General features: G+C 42.6%; 1 protein-coding gene across 1 annotated transcript in view; it reads left to right on the top strand.

Annotated features, from left to right (window-relative positions):
• The window catches only part of ADARB2 (adenosine deaminase RNA specific B2 (inactive)), a 998,136-nt gene that overhangs the window by 393,662 nt on the left and 583,082 nt on the right, over window positions 1–21,392 (top strand). Inside the window, exon 3 of the mRNA XM_075315471.1 lies at window positions 11,308–11,343. Coding sequence (XP_075171586.1) covers window positions 11,308–11,343 — 36 coding nt within the window. The remainder of the gene's footprint in view (window positions 1–11,307; window positions 11,344–21,392) is intronic.

Here is a 21,392-nt window from a genome sequence, read left to right as displayed (position 1 = left end):
TAGGGCAGATCATACTTTACGTTGTTTGCCAGAATCTGCAGGGGATGGGTATTTCAAGTCCCATCGCTCACCACCCATTTTCCCAGAGCACGGTGACACATAGGATCCGGGGTAGGGATTGCAGCCAGGCCCCACGGCGAGGATCCGTGCCACCTGTACACGGGACACTTAGCAGAGACACTGGGGTCCCTAAGCCGCTTCAAGCCACTGGGATTCACAACCAAGCGCAAGGAATGGAGGTCTCATACTCCACAGACACCTTTAATTGCCTCTGATTTCCACGGGACCGGCTGAGGTCCATCGCGGCAGAAAACGGCACCTTCGGGGCATCTTACGAACTATGAGTAAAGAGAACTTTGAACCGCAGCCCCCTGTGTCATCCCTGTCTTTGTCGGCGCTCCCGTGGACTACTGCCCTTGTCATCCACTCAGGGCCCGCTCTGCCTGTGGGGAGCGACAACATCCCGACTGCTACAACACCTGGCCCGGTGAGGAATTCTGCAGCGGCAGCTACTCCCTGGCCGCATACCACAGGTGGCATCACAACAAATTTTTCCCAATCACCCTGCTTTCCTTTCATTTACTGCACGCATCGGTGCAATGGAACCAGGCAAGGCCACCCGTGACATCGCCTGATGTGACCCGCAATGGCCCAACAGCGAGTAGGTTAACCACCTGCCCCGTGGGGTGCTGCACTAAGGCGAGCTTTGCACACTACGACATTGCAGGTTGCGATGTCGGTGGGGTCAAATTGAAAATGACGTACTTCCGGCATCGCATGCGACATCGTAGTGTGTAAAGGCTCGATGATACGATTAACTAGCGCAAAAGCGTCGTAATCGTATCATCAGTGCAGCGTCGGAGAAATCCATAATTACGCTGACGCGACGGTCCGATGTTATTCCTCGCTCCTGCGGCAGCACACATCGCTGTGTGTGAAGCTGCAGGAGCTAGGAACATCTCCTATCGGCGTCACCGCGGCTTCCGTAGAATATGCGGAAGGAAGGAGGTGGGCGGGATGTTTACATCCCACTCATCTCCGCCCCTCCGCTCCGATTGGCCGCCTGCCGTGTGACGTCGCACAGGCCAGAGCGACGGTCGCAGGGCAGGTGAGTGCATGTGAAGCTGGTAGTGATAATTTTCGCTACGCCAGCTTTCACAAGATATTGTATCTGCGACGGGGCGGGTACTATCGCGTGCGACATCGCAGCATCGGCTTGCGATGTCGCAACGTGCAAAGCCCGCCTAAGAATAGGCCATCAATGTAAAAGCAGTGGCCAACCTCTCGCGTGCACTCAGCCCAGCAGGCAACAAAATACTCTGGAGCTTGATTACTGTATGTTCATATGTTGCGAGCTGGGATTGAGAGGGCCGGCGGCCATAACTCTCAGTAAGTATCACAGCTTTACAACGCGACTTGTGACAAACATGTTCCTAATTGAATCTGCTTCCTTTTCATCTTCTGGGCTATGGGTGTAAACAAGAAGCTTCTTATTTAATTGCACAGTCCATAATTCACTACTCAGTAGCTTGACAGGTGCCTAGAATCAGTTCATCTCTCGGTGGCATTTTTGGCAAATCCTCCCTAGGGAAGTCACAAGGACATCTGTCACTGATACTAGGACTTGGAAGCACATTCAGGGTCACACACAATAATAAATACATGATAGGCTCATAGGGTTCATTAATAAAACCGTCCAGGATTGAATCTCTGTATTAACAAGGCAGTAGGATCTGGAGAGGACTGTTTGATTGTTGATATTGAATTATATTGACTTAAAATCATAATGCAGATTTTTTTTCTTAGCTTGCCTAAGGACGAATTATGAGTTTCGCATATTTTGCACTACTGCAGTTCTCCCATTTATTAGCAGATAATCTATATTATAATGAGTCTATGCACACATTAGCAGCTGCGCTGCATTTCTACAAAGCTCCTTTTGTAACAGGAGGGCCAAGATTATCCTCAGGGATGCTGCATGGCTCAGAGGCTATTGTAAAGCTGCCATCCAGGAGAGTGATGGCGTTTGCCCTTCATAAACTCTGCCGAGCGCTGTGAATGTCACCCCTTTTCACACCCTACCTCAATCTGTCGAGTGAAGAATTTTATTCCAAAAAGTGTCTGTTGTGGACTGGACTAAACATCATGTTCTCTCCGCTTCTTCCATTAACTTTACAAAGTGCAATATTAAAGGGACGGGATCATTCTTATACATTAAAGAAAATTGTCTTTTTCAAAGCAAACAGTACAAGACTGCAACCATTGAGTAAACGTTGCAGTCTCTAGGTCTGTCTGCTTCTACTATAATAACACTAAACTGAATGAAAGATACATGTTCTACGGTAATGTAAATTGTAATAATATGGTGAGATTTTCATAGATTGGTACTATGTACAGTGTGTAGAATTTATCTATCTATTGAGTATTGATAACTTTTAAAATCGATGCAACTAAGAAAATCCATATAGGACAGTCTCTATATTTTATGTCAATTATTTTTTTTCTTTATATATTGTTTCAAAGTAATTAGGCTGGAAAAAAAACCATCATCTGTGTTTCCATAGTGTACTGCTGCACAGTTCTTCCTCTCCCCTAAAGAATTTCCCTAAAGAATCTGTCACCAGGTATTTGCTTTCCAATCTGAGCTCAATAAGGGCAGAAACTTTGATTCAGTGGGGTTTCACTTACTGAGTAACTTGCTTTAATTTTGATAAAATCACTGTTTCATATACTGTTTCTTCTAGTCCTCTCAATAATGAGCTTTGTCTAACGTCTCCATCAAGATTGATTTACAAGCTTTCTGTCTACACTGTGCATAGACAGAAAGTGGCCAATCAGTAGTGAAGTGTCACAGCCGGAGATAGAAGCTATATCGGCCTAATAGGACAACACAAAGGGAAGAGGAAAGGAATGCCTTATCACTAGTGAAAGGGGGAAGTGGTGACCCCTGACAACAACCTGCAGCTCTTCCTCACTGCCCTCACCAGCCCTATACAGGTTCCGCACCTGTCGCCAAGCAGGAATACCTCAACCCTAGGCAAACTCTGATTTGGGCTCTAAGTAAAAATGGAAGGTATGAGTTCTTCCTCAACACTACCATCGCTAAAGGAAGACACAAGGGAACAATACAGGGGAAACACAACTGCAATCACCAGAGCCAAGGTAGATAGCAAAGACAACACTTATCTGAGCTGCAGCAACTACAGAAGTCTGGAGCAACAGAAGATGATCTTTCCATAGCTCAGCAAGGAACAAAAAATAAATCGCACCCAAATCACCCCAGGGTGAGGTTTATAAAAGAAGTCAGAGACTGGCAACTGAGGAAGGACTGACAGATTCCCAGGGTCCTACAGTCTGCTACCGCAGAAACAGGAAACTGTCAGATAACATATGCTGCCAATCTCTGGGATTTTCTAACACTTGCTGCCACTGGATTTGCAGCCGGCCATGACACCTCCTTGACATGAAGTTAGGGATAGTCAAAGCCTATGATTGTCAAGGACTATCTACTTAGCAGAGGTTTGTTAATGAGAGGACAATGAGCGGAGCTGAAGTAGTGTTTTATCAGACTGCTGCAAGCAACCCAGTAAGTGACACATCTCTGGAATCAGTGTCTCTGTCCCTACAATTTAAGGGCAGGACAGATGGCCATAGATTCTCTCATCTGTGAGTAAACTGATGCATAGTCAAGTAACAGTCTGGGGTCAGAATACCAATAGAGCATGTTGGGTACATGAAGCAAGCAGAGGAATAGTCAGGCAATGGTCAGATAACAATGATAAAAACAGTTCTGGGAGAGACTACTTACCTATGTAGCTGGACAGTCACTAGGATGATGGAACAGCAGAATAACTTAGCACCTTCCAGAGAATCAATGACACTCTAAACCAGACCTGGGCAAGGGGCGGCCCGCGGGCCACATCCGGCCCGCCTACTCTCTGTGACCGGCCCGCCTGGCTCAGGGCGTCCTGGCTGGCCGGTCACTGATGAGGGCAATCTGACCTGTTGTCCGGAGCTCCAGGCTCCGGGAGGCGCGTGGTCAGATTGCCCTCATCAGTGCCCGGGCAAATGCCGGGGCCCTGGAGAGCCGGGGGGGCCCACTCAGCCTTGTCAGTTCTGGTGCCCCTTGGCCGGGACCCACTCGCCTTAGTTCTGCTGCCCCCGGTCCGAGTTCCGGGGACCGCAGTCCTCGGCAGGAATCTGCGGCGCCGTCCCTTTAAGGAGCACAGACTTCCTGGTTGAACTTCATCTGTGGGCGGAGCTACCGACCGGCGCCCTGCTCATCCCACAGATGAAAGAGTTGCAGTGCCTGCCAGCGACCCCCAGCACAGTGCTTCTTTCCGGCTCTGTGTGGGCCTCCTCTCCACCGTGACCTGAGCGATATGTGCCCTCCCCACCTCCCGATTTATGGGCCCTGGTGAGCTGTATGGGCTTCTCCCCCCCCAGGTGTATGCCCTGCCCCCCCATCCCGTGCCGTATGTGCTGGGCCCCAGACCCGCTTTTGTGGGCCCCAGAGCCGCGTGTGTGTCTGTCTGTATGTATATATGTAGCAGAGCTATGTGTGTATGTATGTATATATGTAGCAGAGCTATGTGTGTATGTATGTATATATGTAGCAGAGCTATGTGTGTATGTATGTATATATGTAGCAGAGCTATGTGTGTATGTATGTAGCAGAGCTATGTGTGTATGCAGCAGAGCTATGTGTCTATATGTATATATGTAGCAGAGCTATGTGTGTATGTGTGTATATATGTAGCAGAGCTATGTGTGTATGTATGTATATATGTAGCAGAGCTATGTGTGTATGTATGTAGCAGAGCTATGTGTGTATGTAGCAGAGCTATGTGTCTGTATGTACAGTTAGGTCCAGAAATATTTGGACAGTGACACAATTTTCGCGAGTTGGGCTCTGCATGCCACCACATTGGCTTTGAAATGAAATCTCTACAACAGAATTCAAGTGCAGATTGTAACGTTTAATTTGAAGGTTTGAACAAAAATATCTGATAGAAATTGTAGGAATTGTACACATTTCTTTACAAACACTCCACATTTTAGGAGGTCAAAAGTAATTGGACAAATAAACCAAACCCAAACAAAATATTTGTATTTTCAATATTTTGTTGCGAATCCTTTGGAGGCAATCACTGCCTTAAGTCTGGAACCCATGGACATCACCAAACGCTGGGTTTCCTCCTTCTTAATGCTTTGCCAGGCCTTTACAGCCGCAGCCTTCAGGTCTTGCTTGTTTGTTGGTCTTTCCGTCTTAAGTCTGGATTTGAGCAAGTGAAATGCATGCTCAATTGGGTTAAGATCTGGTGATTGACTTGGCCATTGCAGAAGGTTCCACTTTTTTTGCACTCATGAACTCCTGGGTAGCTTTGGCTGTATGCTTGGGGTCATTGTCCATCTGTACTATGAAGCGCCGTCCGATCAACTTTGCGGCATTTGGCTGAATCTGGGCTGAAAGTATATCCCGGTACACTTCAGAATTCATCCAGCTACTCATGTCTGCTGTTTTGTCATCAATAAACACAAGTGACCCAGTGCCATTGAAAGCCATGCATGCCCATGCCATCACGTTGCCTCCACCATGTTTTACAGAGGATGTGGTGTGCCTTGGATCATGTGCTGTTCCCTTTCTTCTCCAAACTTTTTTCTTCCCATCATTCTGGTACAGGTTGATCTTTGTCTCATCTGTCCATAGAATACTTTTCCAGAACTGAGCTGGCTTCATGAGGTGTTTTTCAGCAAATTTAACTCTGGCCTGTGTATTTTTGGAATTGATGAATGGTTTGCATCTAGATGTGAACCCTTTGTATTTACTTTCATGGAGTCTTCTCTTTACTGTTGACTTAGAGACAGATACACCTACTTCACTGAGAGTGTTCTGGACTTCAGTTGATGTTGTGAATGGGTTCTTCTTCACCAAAGAAAGTATGCGGCGATCATCCACCACTGTTGTCATCCGTGGACGCCCAGGCCTTTTTGAGTTCCCAAGCTCACCAGTCAATTCCTTTTTTCTCAGAATGTACCCGACTGTTGATTTTGCTACTCTAAGCATGTCTGCTATCTCTCTGATGGATTTTTTCTTTTTTTTCAGCCTCAGGATGTTCTGCTTCACCTCAATTGAGAGTTCCTTAGACCGCATGTTGTCTGGTCACAGCAACAACTTCCAAATGCAAAACCACACACCTGTAATCAACCCCAGACCTTTTAACTACTTCATTGATTACAGGTTAACGAGGGAGATGCCTTCAGAGTTAATTTCAGCCCTTAGAGTCCCTTGTCCAATTACTTTTGGTCCCTTGAAAAAGAGGTGGCTATGTATTACAGAGCTATGATTCCTAAACCCTTTCTCCGATTTGGATGTGAAAACTCTCATATTGCAGCTGGGAGTGTGCACTTTCAGCCCATATTATATATATAATTGTATTTCTGAACATGTGTTTGTAAACAGCTAAAATAACAAAACTTGTGTCACTGTCCAAATATTTCTGGACCTAACTGTATATATGTAGCAGAGCTATGTGTGTATGTATGTATATATGTAGCAGAGCTATGTGTGTATATATGTATGAGAGCTATGTGTGTATGTATGTAGCAGAGCTATGTGTGTATGTATGTAGCAGAGCTATGTGTGTATGTAGCAGAGCTATATGTCTGTATGTATATATGTAGCAGAGCTATGTGTGTATGTATGTATATATGTAGCAGAGCTATGTGTGTATGTATGTATATATGTAGCAGAGCTATGTGTGTATGTATGTAGCAGAGCTATGTGTGTATGTAGCAGAGCTATGTGTCTGTATGTATATATGTAGCAGAGCTATGTGTGTATGTATGTATATATGTAGCAGAGCTATGTGTGTATGTATTTATGTAGGAGAGCTATGTGTGTATGTAGCAGAGCTGTGTGTCTGTATGTATATATGTAGCAGAGCTATGTGTGTCTGTATGTATATATGTAGCAGAGCTATGTGTGTCTGTATGTATATATGTAGCAGAGCTATGTGTCTGTATGTATATATGTAGCAGAGCTATGTGTGTCTGTATGTATATATGTAGCAGAGCTATGTGTGTCTGTATGTAGCAGAGCTATGTGTGTCTGTATGTAGCAGAGCTATGTGTGTCTGTATGTAGCAGAGCTATGTGTGTCTTTATGTAGCAGAGCTATGTGTGTCTGTATGTAGCAGAGCTATGTGTGTTTGTATGTAGCAGAACTATGTATGTATGTAGCAGAACTATGTGTGTCTGTAGCAGAGCTATGTGTGTCTTTATGTAGCAGAGCTATGTGTGTCTTTATGTAGCAGAGCTATGTGTGTCTTTATGTAGCAGAGCTATGTGTGTCTGTATGTAGCAGAGCTATGCGTGTTTGTATGTAGCAGAACTATGTATGTATGTAGCAGAACTATGTGTGTCTGTAGCAGAGCTATGTGTGTATGTAGCAGAGCTATGTCTGTATGTCTGTAGCAGAGCTATGTGTGTATGTATGTAGCAGAGCTATGTGTGTCTGTAGCAGAGCTATGTGTGTATGTATGTAGCAGAGCTATGTCTGTATGTCTGTAGCAGAGCTATGTGTGTATGTATGTAGCAGAGCTATGTGTGTCTGTAGCAGAGCTATGTGTGTCTGTAGCAGAGCTATGTGTGTCTGTAGCAGAGCTATGTGTGTCTGTATGTATGCATTAGAGCTGTGTGTCTGTAGGCATGTATAATGTGTATCTATGTATGTCAGTGTATATGGCTGTATAGATGTGTCAGTTCTATATGTATTTTTGTGAGTTTGTCTTTAAATATGTATATGTTTGTGTACGTATGTGTGTGTCTGCGTGTGGATGGGGCCCACTGGGACTCTTCCGCCCGGGGCCCACAAAAACCTGGAGCCGGCCTTGACCCTCATCAGACGCTGCGTGTCGGGCAGGAAACCGAGGACAGATCCTGAAGCTCCGCACAGTGTAGGCAGCGGAACGCAGGAATCTCTCCTCTGTTCCTTGCCCGACACTTTTCTCTGTGACACACACGCGCCCTGATATCGTCAGTACGGCGCGTGTCATTTGAAAAGTTCCTGCCCGGCAGGAGAAGCTGCAGCAGCCGGGGCCGTATGGAGAGAGGCAGCGGCGGGGGCTCCTAGGAATACAGCGTCGGCGCAGCCTGGCCATGTGAAGGAGAAGCAGCTCAGCGGGGGGCTCGTACGGAGGTGTCTGAGGACGGGAACGATAAGAAGAGAGGTGAGTGGTTACTAGTAACCTGTGGGGACAATGGGGGCGGGCGGGCGGGGGTCTGGGGGAGAGGGGTAACTTTTGACAAATATTTGGGGTGTAGTGGTTTAGTATATGGGAATGTAGTTTTACAGGTGTGGTATATGGGGGGGTGGAGTGGTGTAGTTTTATAGGTGTGTAGTGGTGTAGTATAATACAGGTGTGTATAGGAGTGTAGTATAATATTACACCCCTATATACACCTGTATTATACTACACCACTACACCCCTATATACACCTGTAATATACTACACCCCTATATACACCTGTATTATACTACACCACTACACCCCTATATACACCTGTATTATTCAGGTGTATATAGGGGTGTAGTATAATACAGGTGTATAAAGGGGTGTAGTATATTACAGGTGTATATAGGGGTGTAGTGGTGTAGTATATTACAGGTGTATATGGGGTGTAGTGGTGTAGTATATTACAGGTGTATATAGGGGTGTAGTGGTGTAGTATAATACAGGTGTATATAGGGGTGTAGTGGTGTAGTATAATACAGGTGTATATAGGGGTGTAGTGGTGTAGTATAATACAGGTGTTTATAGGGGTGTAGTGGTGTAGTATAATACAGGTGTAGTAAATAGGAGTGTAGTATAATACAGGTGTATATAGGGGTGTAGTATATTACAGGTGTATATAGGGGTGTAGTGGTGTAGTATATTACAGGTGTATATGGGGTGTAGTGGTGTAGTATAATACAGGTGTTTATAGGGGTGTAGTGGTGTAGTATAATACAGGTGTAGTATATAGGGGTGTAGTATAATACAGGTGTAGTATATAGGGGTGTAGTATAATACAGGTGTAGTATATAGGAGTGTAGTATAATACAGGTGTAGTATATAGGAGTGTAGTATAATACAGGTGTAGTAAATAGGGGTGTAGTATAATACAAGTGTAGTATATAGGGGTGTAGTGATGTAGGTTATCACAGGTGTAGTATTTAGTGATGTGCTGCAGTTAATTACAGGTGTAGTATATAGTGATGTAGCATATTACAGGTGTATATAGGGGTGTAGTGATGTAGTATATAGTGGTATAGTATATAGAGGTGTAGTTTATTACAGGTGTAGTGTATAGTGATGTATATTACAGGTGTAGTATGTGGTGGGTGTAGTGTAGTATATGGGGATTGTGTGTGTATGTATACATTGTGTGTATGTGTATATATATATTATACACGCACAGTATACATGCGCGTCTGTGTATATATATATTTTATATGTATATATATATATTTTTTATATATATATATATATATATATATATATATATATGTAGAACCAAGTTAATTATATTAGTCCGGCCCTCTAAAACCATCCCAATTTCTCATGCGGCCCCATGGGAAAATGAATTGCCCACCCCTGCTCTAAACCAAACTCTGATCAGAGTTTGAGCCAAATGTCAGCGTAGTATGCTCCAATTCTCTCAGATGAGAACAAGATGGAGAAAAAACCTTCTCTATACTGTCAGTCTGTGAAAATCAAACTGCACTCAGATGTCATCCGAGTGCAGTCCGATGATTTCCGCGCACTCATTGACTTGCATTGCCTAGTACGATCTGCTAAACAGATCAAACTCACACATTCAGCAATTTTCTTTCTCTGACAGACTCTGTAAAAATTCTGACATGTGAGTGGCCCCATAAAATAACATTAATAGGTAATATCAGCTCACCAAGCCTGCTGCAGTCCCATAATCGTCCTGTTGTGGATGATCAGCGCACGGATGGTCAGAAGTCTCCAAATAGATATAAAATATAAATCCAGCGCAATCACATGGAATATTAAAAAGTTATCTTCTTTATTGATAGATTTTCATAAAATCCAAAAGGTACATGCAGCATAAAAATAAAGTATGCCCAGGTCAGAGCGACGCGTTTCAACAAACTGTCTTAATCATGGCCATAGTCAGACCATGATTAAGACAGTTTGTTGAAACGCGTCGCTCTGACCTGGGCATACTTTATTTTTATGCTGCATGTACCTTTTGGATTTTATGAAAATCTATCAATAAAGAAGATAACTTTTTAATATTCCATGTGATTGCGCTGGATTTATATTTTATAAAATAACATTGGTCCAAATGAGATCCAATGTTTTGTCAGATTGTGCTCAGACTGCCAACACGGCTGACTACTCTTGCCGTAAAGAAGACCTATCACCAAGTCAAAAGTGGATAGTTTTTGCTTTCATGTTATTCCCGCTGCTCCAAAGAGCATGCAATTTTTTTGTGGTTTTTTTTTTACCTGCCATAGAGTTCAAGATAAATAGGCCTTTTATTTAGTGATGGGAGAGCACTAAAATGCTCGTGCTCGTTACTCGTGTCAAGCTGATCAGATGCTCTGAAGGGGCTCAACTTGTGTAACGGGTATAATGAAAGTCAATGATTGGGCAGCTTGGCTGTCCGCCACATACAGCTAGTATTTCAGCCGGGAGGGAGGGTGTTGGTTTTTTTTCACTTTTTTTTTCTTGATACACTACATCCAAAAACATTCTTTTCCTCCCCGTGGAGCGCCATTCATACAATGCAAATGGCTCGCACTGGGTTTCCGGCTCCCATCATTCAGTGAAGGAAGCCGGCCTTTTGTGTTCTTGCTACACAGACGACACATCCGAGCCCCTGCGATACTCAACTCAGCATCGAAAGTACCCGAGCACCCCAATGCATTAAGTGGTGAGCATGGTCATTCATCACTACTTTTTATTCCAAAGTCTTTACCAAGGGGGCCATTGTTCACAGGATTCCTTGGGGTCATGTTATTAGGCTCCTCCAAATTATTTACCCTATAAGAAATTTCCTCTTGGTAAATATCCTAAATATTAGTATTTAAAAAAGGCTCATATTTCTGAAATCTTAAGATTAAAAATAATAAATTGTGGACAATAGGTTGCCATTATTAAAAGTAGGTATTTACTGATGCAGCAGTCTACTGTATGCTATTTATCTCCTGCTTAGGACCCATCATATTAATGCAATTTCCTATTTAAATATTTATTTTTTATTTATAATGGATTTTTTATTTTGTTACAGGATACAGAAATGAAAATGGAAGTTGTACGCAAAAGGGTAAGTTTTTCTCCTTTGCATGTGTTGTCTAACATTTAATTTGGGACCATTCATGCTTTATCATTAATTAATTGAATTTGCCCTATTCTTGTTTTTTGTCCACTTCCTACAATAATGTTTTTTTCATTTAATGGCTATATGCAAGGAAAATTATTGATGTAAAAAAAAAATTCTACATAGATAACTGATATTTTGTGAGGGCTTTATTCACCATGGTAATTAAAAAAACAATATTTTTTATGATCTCATATGTGCAGATTATTTTTTTTTTTAGGCACCATGGTTGTGTTTACTTTCTGCAAAAAATTCCAAAGATACAAATTGACAGATTTTGCATTATACGGAATACAATGGGTGAATCAATGTGCCAATTATTTACCGTACTTTCCTACATCTCATCGTTTAGTACCTAATTGTTTAGTGGAAAAATATATCCAAAATCAGAAAATCTAATTGGACATACAGTTTGCATCTGGTCACGACGATATGGTGATTATTTAGCCAAGGTTCCATTTTTTGGGGGGGAATTATTATGAGAATCAGCTTGTGGTAATGTAGATGTATAAGCTGCCATAATCCATTACAAGTGTACTCAAGCCGTTTGCATTCATCTTGAAGGAGTAGAGTGCTACACAAATTGGGTAGATGCCTTACCCTACCACCATTGTTGACGACTGATTCATCTGTAGGTCGTAGATAAATATGGCAGACTGTCACGGTTCTGATGCACAGAGCATTTTGTGTTTATGTTCTGCCTTGCTCTCCTGCAGAGTCGGTACTTCTGCAGGTTGGGGCTCTGCTGTTTATCTTAAACACCTATGGATGGGTTGTCTCTCTACTCTGAGTTGTATGCTGGTCCTGGGAGGAGCCTGTGCAGATGCTTCTTGTTCTGGGTGATTGCTCTGTTTCATTAGGGAGTATGCTCGCCCGGAACGTCTCCAGTCGTACTTCCTCGTTACAGTAGTGCTCTCAGCTCCCATAGTGTTTAGTGATCTTATCTTGGTTCTTGTCTCTGGACTGTTGTTGACTCTTCTCTGCCTCTCTCCCTGTATCCTGTAAGTACCCTCCCGGAATCCTGACCCTCAGCTTGTATGTTGACCTCATCTCTGTCTGTTCCCAGTGTCCTGTCATTACCTCCTGGCTCCTGACCTCGGCTTGTCTGACTATCTCTCCATTCACTGCACACAAGTGTGTTAAACAAATGCCTTGTATACTATATTTGCTTCATTATTGTGGTATTTTGATACCTAAGACCGTTTCACAAAATTTCTTCTGTATTTTCAGATCTTGCACCTATAGGTTTCATGGTAGGTTACAATAGTCCTTATGCCAGGCGTTGCTTCTAAGCAGTTTCTTATTGACTTTGGATTGTAGGCGTCTTTGCTGTGTGTCTATTCCATTAGGAATCAAGACATAAATGTCATTAGCAACTTGAAAGACTTAGAAAAATGAACACATTTTAAAACAGGTGCCCAGTCATTACGGATTCATTTGGTGTTCATTGTAATAACATTAATCATGATTAATTCATTTTCTACTAATGTACCAAAAGCTTGTTCTTGAGCAGAATTTTGATTTTCCAATTTTCATCTTATTCCAGCCATGACAAACGAAGACAAAATAACATTTAGAGTTTCAGAAAAAAAACCATATTGTCATATATTCACACATTGTGTGTCAATCAGGCAGATCTACGTCTTTAGATTTGCAGAAGTGATATATACAGAAGCAATATGCTGGTCAGTCTTGGACAATTTGTATCCTTCACCATCTAAAAGAAAACTTTGCTTAAGGTTTTCCCAATAGAAACTAAAGCCAGCACCTTTAAATTCTCTATTACCACAGTCCATTGACCTGTATCTAAGCCCCCGACTTTCCCTGTATAGGCCGAAAATTAGGGGCAGACTTATTATTGGTGTAACCTGTGCAGCCGCACAGGAGCCAAAGAGGTAAGAGGGCCCATTTTCACCGCTAAAGTACGTATATTTGTGCATTATGCTGAGTTATTGGGCTGCAAAGTGACCAACTACAGTTCTTGTACAGGGGCCTCTTCTGTCTGTGTCCGCCAGTGCAGATAATAACATATACTTCTGGCATATGGCGCAGTTCAGTTGCAGGGACAAATTGATTAGGGCAGACATAGGAACGATGAAGAAAAATCCATCACAGACATATCTGGGCACAAAACAAGCGGGCACCTTCCTATGTTTGGGGTGTGTGGTGTGTTCTAATGTGATCTCAAAAGGGAGCTCAGTGAGCCATCTAAGGTCAGGAAAATCTTACCCGAACAAGGAATTTTTTACTTATGATTCCAACTTTGTGATCTATGTAATCATATGCCCGTGCGGTCTCTTATATGTTGGGGAGACCACCCAACATGTGAGAGACCACATCGCCAGCCACAAATCGACCATTAAATGTAAAAAAAATCTGGCTCCTAATACCATTTCATTTCCAGCAAGCAAGACACACAGAATCACAGGTACGGTTCCAGGTCTTGGAGCGAGTCCCTAAGCCAAAGAGGGGTGGTAATCAGCTGAAAATTAGACTTATCAGAGAAGATTACCTTACTCTAGAAATTGGGCAGATTAAACTTTGCGAAGGATGTATGAATCAAGCCGCATACAAGGTTATCCTGGAAAAACAGTGGCTTCCTTCTGCTCAGGCAATGTTCCTCAACTCTGTGGACAGGTTTTTGCTAGCAAGACAGTGTGCCATGCCACACAGCTAGGTCAATCAATGTGTGGATGAAGACCACCACATCGAAACCCTGTCATGGCCGGCCCAATCTCCAGACCTGAACCCCATTGATAACTTCTGGAATGTAATTAAGAGGAAGATAGATAGTCACAAGCCATCAAACAAAGAAATGCTTAAATTTTGGCGCCAGGCGTGGCATAAGGTCATCCAAAAGCAGTGTGAAAGACTGGTGGAAAGCATGCCAAGACACATGAAAGCTGTGATTAAAATCATAGTTATTCCGCAAAATATTGATTTCTGAACTCTTCCTGAGATAAAACATTATTAGTATTGTTGTTCCTAAATGATTATGAACTTGTTTTCTTTGCATTATTTGAGGTCTGCAATGCATTTTTGTTATTTTGACCATTTCTCGTTTACAGAAAATAAATACAAACTTTATTGCTTGGAAATTCGAAGACGTTGTCAGTAGTTTCTAGAATAAAAGAACAATTTACATTTTACTCAAAAATATAAAGAGAAAAATCAGAAAAACTGACAATGTTATGCAGGTGTCGGTCACAATTTGTTGTTTAGATGTGCATAGATCAAATTCATCTATATATTGTTGGCCAATGATTTATCAATGTATGGCATTTACAAATACACAACCATGACTATACAGCAATTAATATGCCACCATGCATATGCATGCAGCAACCTATAGCAAGTCATCATAAAGATAAGTAAATAGAGTTGACCCATAATAATAATAATAATAATAATAATCATTTTTATTTCCATAGCACCAACATATTCCACAGCGCTTTACAATTCAGAGGGGACATGTACAGACAATATGAGACAATACAAAGTAACAACATTAAGATACCAGGAGGAGTGAGGGCCCTGCTCGTAAGCTTACAGTCTATGAGGGAATAGGGGGGGCACAAAAGGTGGGTGGGGGCAGAAAAGCTTGTTATATATGGTCCATCCATCAATTTAATAGGGGATTCAAAACCAGCTGGGTGGACCGGTCACCAGCCAGAATTTATACAGGTATAGAGTGTAAAAATCTACATGGAGAGGAAGGTACCAGGCGATACAGGGGACAAGAATTGGAAGTACATTTTTTGTTATGAGGGCAGAACGGGTCTAGATTAGATCAGGGCAGTGAGGTGATCGGCTAGTCTAAAGAAATGCATTTTTAGTGCCTACTTAAAGGTGTGGATATTGGGAATTAATCAGATTGTTATTGGTAGTGTGTTCCAGAGCATAGGTGCAGCTCGTGAGAAATCTTGAAGTTGGGAGTGGGAGGTTCAAATTGTTGAGGATGTCAGTTTTAGGTCATTAGCAGAGCGGAGGGCACGGGTGGGGTGATAGATAGAGATGAGGGAGGTGATGTAGGACGGTGCAGAACCGTGGAGAGCTTTGTGAGTGAGAGTGATAAGTTTATGTTGGATTCTGTAGCAGATAGGCAACCAGTGCAATGACTGGCACAGAGTAGAGGCATCAGTGAAGCGGTTGCAGAGGAAATTGATCCTAGCTGCAGCATTCAGAATGGATTGACGAGGGGAGAGTTTAGAAACAGGGAGACCAATTAGTAAAGGATTACAGACATATAGAGTAGATATCAATCCACGCAAGGCATGATGTTGTCTTAATATAGATAAGTAAATATGAATAAATAAAATGACACATATGTGTGTACAGACATATAGATAAAAATATCAATCCACACAAGTCACACATACTGTTGAATCGTACGATGACCAACATTAGCTGCTATACCGGTTATATATAAATTCTTTCTGTGTGATGATACAAGCATATATTATATCGCTTTTACATGTATTCCTACATTTGCGTTTCGGTCCTTACAGCTATACAATCTGATTTGGCGAAGAAAGCTATGGCTATGGACAAATCAGTGAATAGCCAAATACATAATAATGGGATGAATAAAGAAATGCACATATGTGAACACACATGGAATTATGTAATGCTGTGGCTGGTCAAACATATTGGCATGAGTGTGTATGCATGCAGGTCCCAGAGATGGCATCTTGCCATGGCACCCTCAAACATTTTGGTGAGCTATATTGGAATACATGTACATATGGTTTTATATAACATAGGTTAAGTGCATGTATCTACACGACAGGTTCAGAGTGGAAATTATATAAATCCAAGCTATAAAAACAGTAACAACACTATCCTTATAACAAACGTGGCCACCCACCATTCGTGTTCATAATCCTGTGCGCCTCATTTGGAACCCGTAGAAGGGCACATTGGCCATTGTCTCATTTTTCACATCTGTTCTCTTCCTTCACCCGCTACTCCACTGTGGCATTTGCTTTTATGATGATTCAATAAAGGACTTGTATTACTTATGTGACTGCCACTGACTTCTGTTCCATTAGGGCATTAGGAAACCCCTTTAAGGCCCCGTCACACGCAGCGACGTATCTAACGATATATTGCCGGGGTCACGGATTCCGTGACGCACATCCGGCATCGTTAGCGACGTCGTTGCGTGTGACAGCAAGGAACGACCGTTAACAATGGAAAATACTCACCTTATCGTCCATCGTTGACACGTCGTTCCTTTTCAAAAAAATCGTTGATCGTTGAGGACGCAGGTTGTTCGTCGTTCCCGAGGCAGCACACATCGCTACATGTGACACCTCGGGAACGACGAAGTACAGCTTACCTGCAGCCGCCGGCAATGAGGAAGGAAGGAGGTGGGCGGGATGTTACGTCTTGCTCATCTCCACCCTTCCGCTTCTATTGGGCGGCCGCTTAGTGACGCCGAATGAACCGCCCCGTTAGAAAGGAGGCGGTTCTCCGGACACAGCGACATCGCTAGGCAGGTATGTGTGACGGCTCTTAATGATTTTGTGCGCCACGGGCAGCAATTTGCCCGTGATGCACAAATGACGGGGGCGGGTACGCTCGCTAGTGATATCGCAAACGATATCGCTGCGTGTAACACCCCCTTTACTCAAAATTTGGAAATTGGCCAGAAAAATAATTGTTATATATATGGTAAGTTATGTTTGTAACATTCAACTCAATTTATCTATTATACAAAAAAAAAACATTGAGTGGATTGATAAACCCTTTCTTTTCTAAATGGATGTGATATAAACCTATTTGGGAATAGAATGGGTGCTCCTGTTGGGCACGTGCGTACTGTCTGTGTGTGTGATTTATGCTTACGGTGTTTATCATGAGCATTTCATATGTTGCAGCATGTGTATTTTATATTTGTAGCAATTTTCTATAGTGCCTAAGGCAATTCTCTTGCTGATGACTTGACATATATCACCAATGTCTAGCAAACCTTTGTGACTTGTTGCAAACATTTAAAGAGAGCCCTCCCTTCCCTAGAGGAGAATAATGCTCATTATAAAGAGCAATAAATACAAGTAATTTGTCACTGCGCAGGCAACTGCAGGCACATTTGGACAGGACGACAGGTCATTTAGCAACCAGCAAAATTCAGCATAAAGCCACAAAACACATAACAAATTGCCTTCTGAATACAAAAATGTCCCTGCTTTATGGTCTATGCTTATTTGCATGTGGCAAATTATTGGAAGGGTGACCTTGTGCTTTAAACATGCAGAATACTCTGAAATGGGAATTAAGATCATCTGGACCATATTATTGCTATAACTCAAGCCCTGACGCCAATATTTACGGTAATTAGGAGTTACCCTGCTGAAGCTTGGTGATGGGTACACGAACGTCCAACACATATTGAATGCAAATTACATCATACGGATGGACTACAGTCCTCACATTCATATATTCAATATCGATGCCAGGTACAGACCAGCTGTCCCATATATTCTGCCCATTTACATTATTAATGCTGATTTATTATACCACAAAGATTCCAATTTGCTAAAATACAAAAACCTTTAGTGAATAAACTGATAAGATTGTTTGCACAATGCATTGCAGCCCCAATTTACCAGTCGGTGGTTAGCCATAAGTGAACTCTTTCCTGAGGCTCTCTTTGATTTACTAGTAGTTAGAAAGAGATAATGAATAAATATTTGCAGTGATTTGCAGGTATTCCAATTGTAGTGTAATTATGTGGCTAATACGTTGCTTTTTAAAGTGTTTAAAGGGTCTGTGTAATTTTGAAGTAAACTGTGAAAGAGACTGGCACATGTTTGGCTCAGGATAGTCAACTGTAGTTATGTAGCTCTATAATGACGTGTGACCCCTTTGTCCATTGCTGTACATTACATAGAATTGGGCTTTGCTAGGTGATCTGAGCAGCGATTGCAAATGCTTGGAAGGTGTTCAGCACCAGAGAATACAAAACTGAGGGTACAAAAAGAGTTCAGCAACAGGGAACACGAGTATGGGAAGAGAGAGAGTTCAGCAGCAGCACGGAACACTGTATGGGGAGATAGAGTTCAGCAGCCAAAAACATGAGTATGGGGAGAGAGAGTTTAGCAGCAGGAAACATTAGACTGGGGAGAGAGTTTAGCAGCAGGGAGCATGAGATGGAAGAGAGAGAGTTCAGCAGCAAGAAACATGAGTATGGGAAGAGAGCGTTCAGTAGCAGGTAACATGAGACTGGCAATACAGAGTTCAGCATAAGGGAACAGGAGACTGGGGAGAGAAAGTTCAGCAGCAGGGAACATGAGGTCTTGGAGGCAAAAAGAGTTTGGCAGCAGGGAACACTAGAATTGGGGGAGAAAGCTCAGCAGCCAGGAACATGAGAATGGGCAGAGAGAGTTCAGCAGCTGGAAACATGAATATGGGGAGACAAAGTTCAGCAGACGGGAACATGAGACTGGGCAGAGAGAGTTCACCAGAAGGGAACACAACACTCAAGAATACAGAGAGAGTTCAGCAGCAGTGAACACAAGTATGGGGAGAGAGAGTTCAGAAGCAGAAAACATGGGTATGGAGAGAGAGTTCAGTCACAGGGCACATAAGTATGGGGAGAGAGAGTTCAGCAGAAGGCAACATGAGCCTGGGCAGAGTGAGTTCAGCAGCCTAGAACACAAGACTTGGGAGATAGAGTTCAGCAGCAGGGAACACAAGACCGCAGAGACTGAGAGAGTTCAGCAGCAGGAAACACTGGAATGAGGTGAGAAAGTTCAGCAGAGAGTTCAGCAGCAGGAAACAAGAGAGACAGAGAGATAAAGACTAGAGTAATCCCATGCAGCTGGAAGGTATTATAAAGAAGTTCATACAGTCAATTGCCTGATACAATCTTTCAACGAGTGTAAATTGGAGATGGCCATTTTTCTTTGAATCACACATTGTTCGAGTTCTATGGGACCTGCAGATCTTAAGAAGTTCAACTTGAATTCAATTTTCTTTGAATCGATTCAATCAGCTCTAGTCAGGACTGTAGGGAAGTGTGTCAAACTGGATAACCACTCGTGGCTCTTCTGAAAAGATCATACATGCAATAGAGGAATCATAGAATGGATGGGTATGTGTAGTCAGTTATTACCTAGCCTTGTAGTTTGAATTTGTCTAGGCTTTTTAACACTAGAAGTCCCAGAGAGGGGTCATTTAACATTTCTACCTTTGGAACCCAGAGACCGGTCGAATGACCTGAAGGATTTTAGCTAAAATCCTATAATCACCGTCTTTTGTTCTGTAATTAAGGCCATTACTGTCGCACCACAGGAGGTTGTTGTTTTCTATTGAGTTTAGCCATTTAGTTTCTAGTTAGTTCTATTCAGTTTGGACTAAGGGATACTTTGCACGTTGCAACATCGCTACTGCGATATCGTCGGGGTCAAATCGAAAGTGTCTTACATCCGGCGCCGGTAACGACATCGCAACGTGTAAAGCCTAGGAGAGAAGATGAACGAGTGTGAAATAGTCAAAAATCGGTGATCTGTGTCACGTCGTTCATTTTCATAATGTCGGTGCGTCCGCAGTTACAATGTTGTTTGTCATTCCTGCAGCTCCACACATTGCTGTGTGTGAAGCCGCAGGAGCGACAAACATCTCCTTACCTGCGTCCACCGGCAATGCGGAAGGAAGGAGGTGGGCGGGATGTTTACATCCCGCTCATCTCCGCCCCTCCGCTTCCGCTTCTATTGGCCTAGCGATGTCGCAGCGTGCAAAGTACCCCTAAGGGGCATTTGACCCTCTTTCGGGACTTCAGGGGGAGCTCGAAATTTCTGGGACTTCTAGTGTTAATGAATTCAATGTATGCAACCAACTAGCTTTACATACCCTAAATAAAAAGTAGAACATTTTAACCGGTTTCTACAAAATTCTGGTGATACACCACTTTCATGTAGACATTAAGATGCTGAGTATTTATTTCCACAATCTATCCTACTCAGATTGCTCCATACTAATTGCAGTTACGGCTCAGTCAGTCGAGTGTATTTTATGTCCATGTGTTGTCCTTATGGATATAAAAACGCATCTTTTTAGGGCGGCCTATCACACTCCCTAGCCAAACTAATTTCACCTAATCCCTCTACAACTTCTCAGAACATAACCCCACGTCAAACTCCATGGCACCCAAATGCATCTCACGGCTCTAGCCAACTGGTCCAAGAAGCCATTATCTATCCCCCATGATATGGCTGGATTGTCATTGTAAATAAGCACTTGTACCTTGCCCCTCCCCCCATCTCATTGTAGATTGTAAGCTCTCACGAGCAGGGTTGCCATATTTCCTTTTAAATATTGTATCTTCTATAATTGTTACTTGTTTGTATATGTTTATGTATATGATATGTATATGTATATGAGCCTCCTGAATTGTAAAGCGCTGCGGAATATGTTGGCGCTATAGAAATAAAGATTATTATTATTATTATTATTATTATTATTATATGGACTACACAAAGACCAATGAAAGTAAATGGGGTAAAATATTAAAGCATGCACCACTCCGCTCCATTTTTTGGATTAGACTTGTCAATTAAACTGAATGGGGTGCTGGTCATACTGACACAATCTGTATTTTATCTGGGTTTTTTTATAGACCCAGTGCAATATTTAACACAAAAAACTATATTTGACCTTTTAAATATTTTTTAACTTGCTAATTTATAAAACGGATGCCATATGGATGTAATATGCATAAACACGAAATGGATGTACGGACAAGATAAAAAAACATGAATGAAAAATCAGTTGATTTTTAATGAAAAATGGAGGATTCTACAAATGCTCATCTGAACCCGGCCTTAAGGGTGCTTTACACGCTCCGACATCGCTAGCGATAGCTAGCGATGTCATGCGTGATAGCACCTGCCCCATTCGTTCGTGCGACATTTGGTGATCGCTGCCGTAGCGAACATTATCGCTACGGCAGCGTCACACGCACATACCTTTGCAGCGACGTTGCTGTGACC

This window comes from Anomaloglossus baeobatrachus, chromosome 6, assembly GCF_048569485.1.
Source record: "Anomaloglossus baeobatrachus isolate aAnoBae1 chromosome 6, aAnoBae1.hap1, whole genome shotgun sequence".
Taxonomy (NCBI): Eukaryota; Metazoa; Chordata; class Amphibia; order Anura; family Aromobatidae; genus Anomaloglossus; species Anomaloglossus baeobatrachus.
Note: the sequence above shows the minus strand (reverse complement) of the source record. Positions and strands in the feature narration are given on the sequence as shown.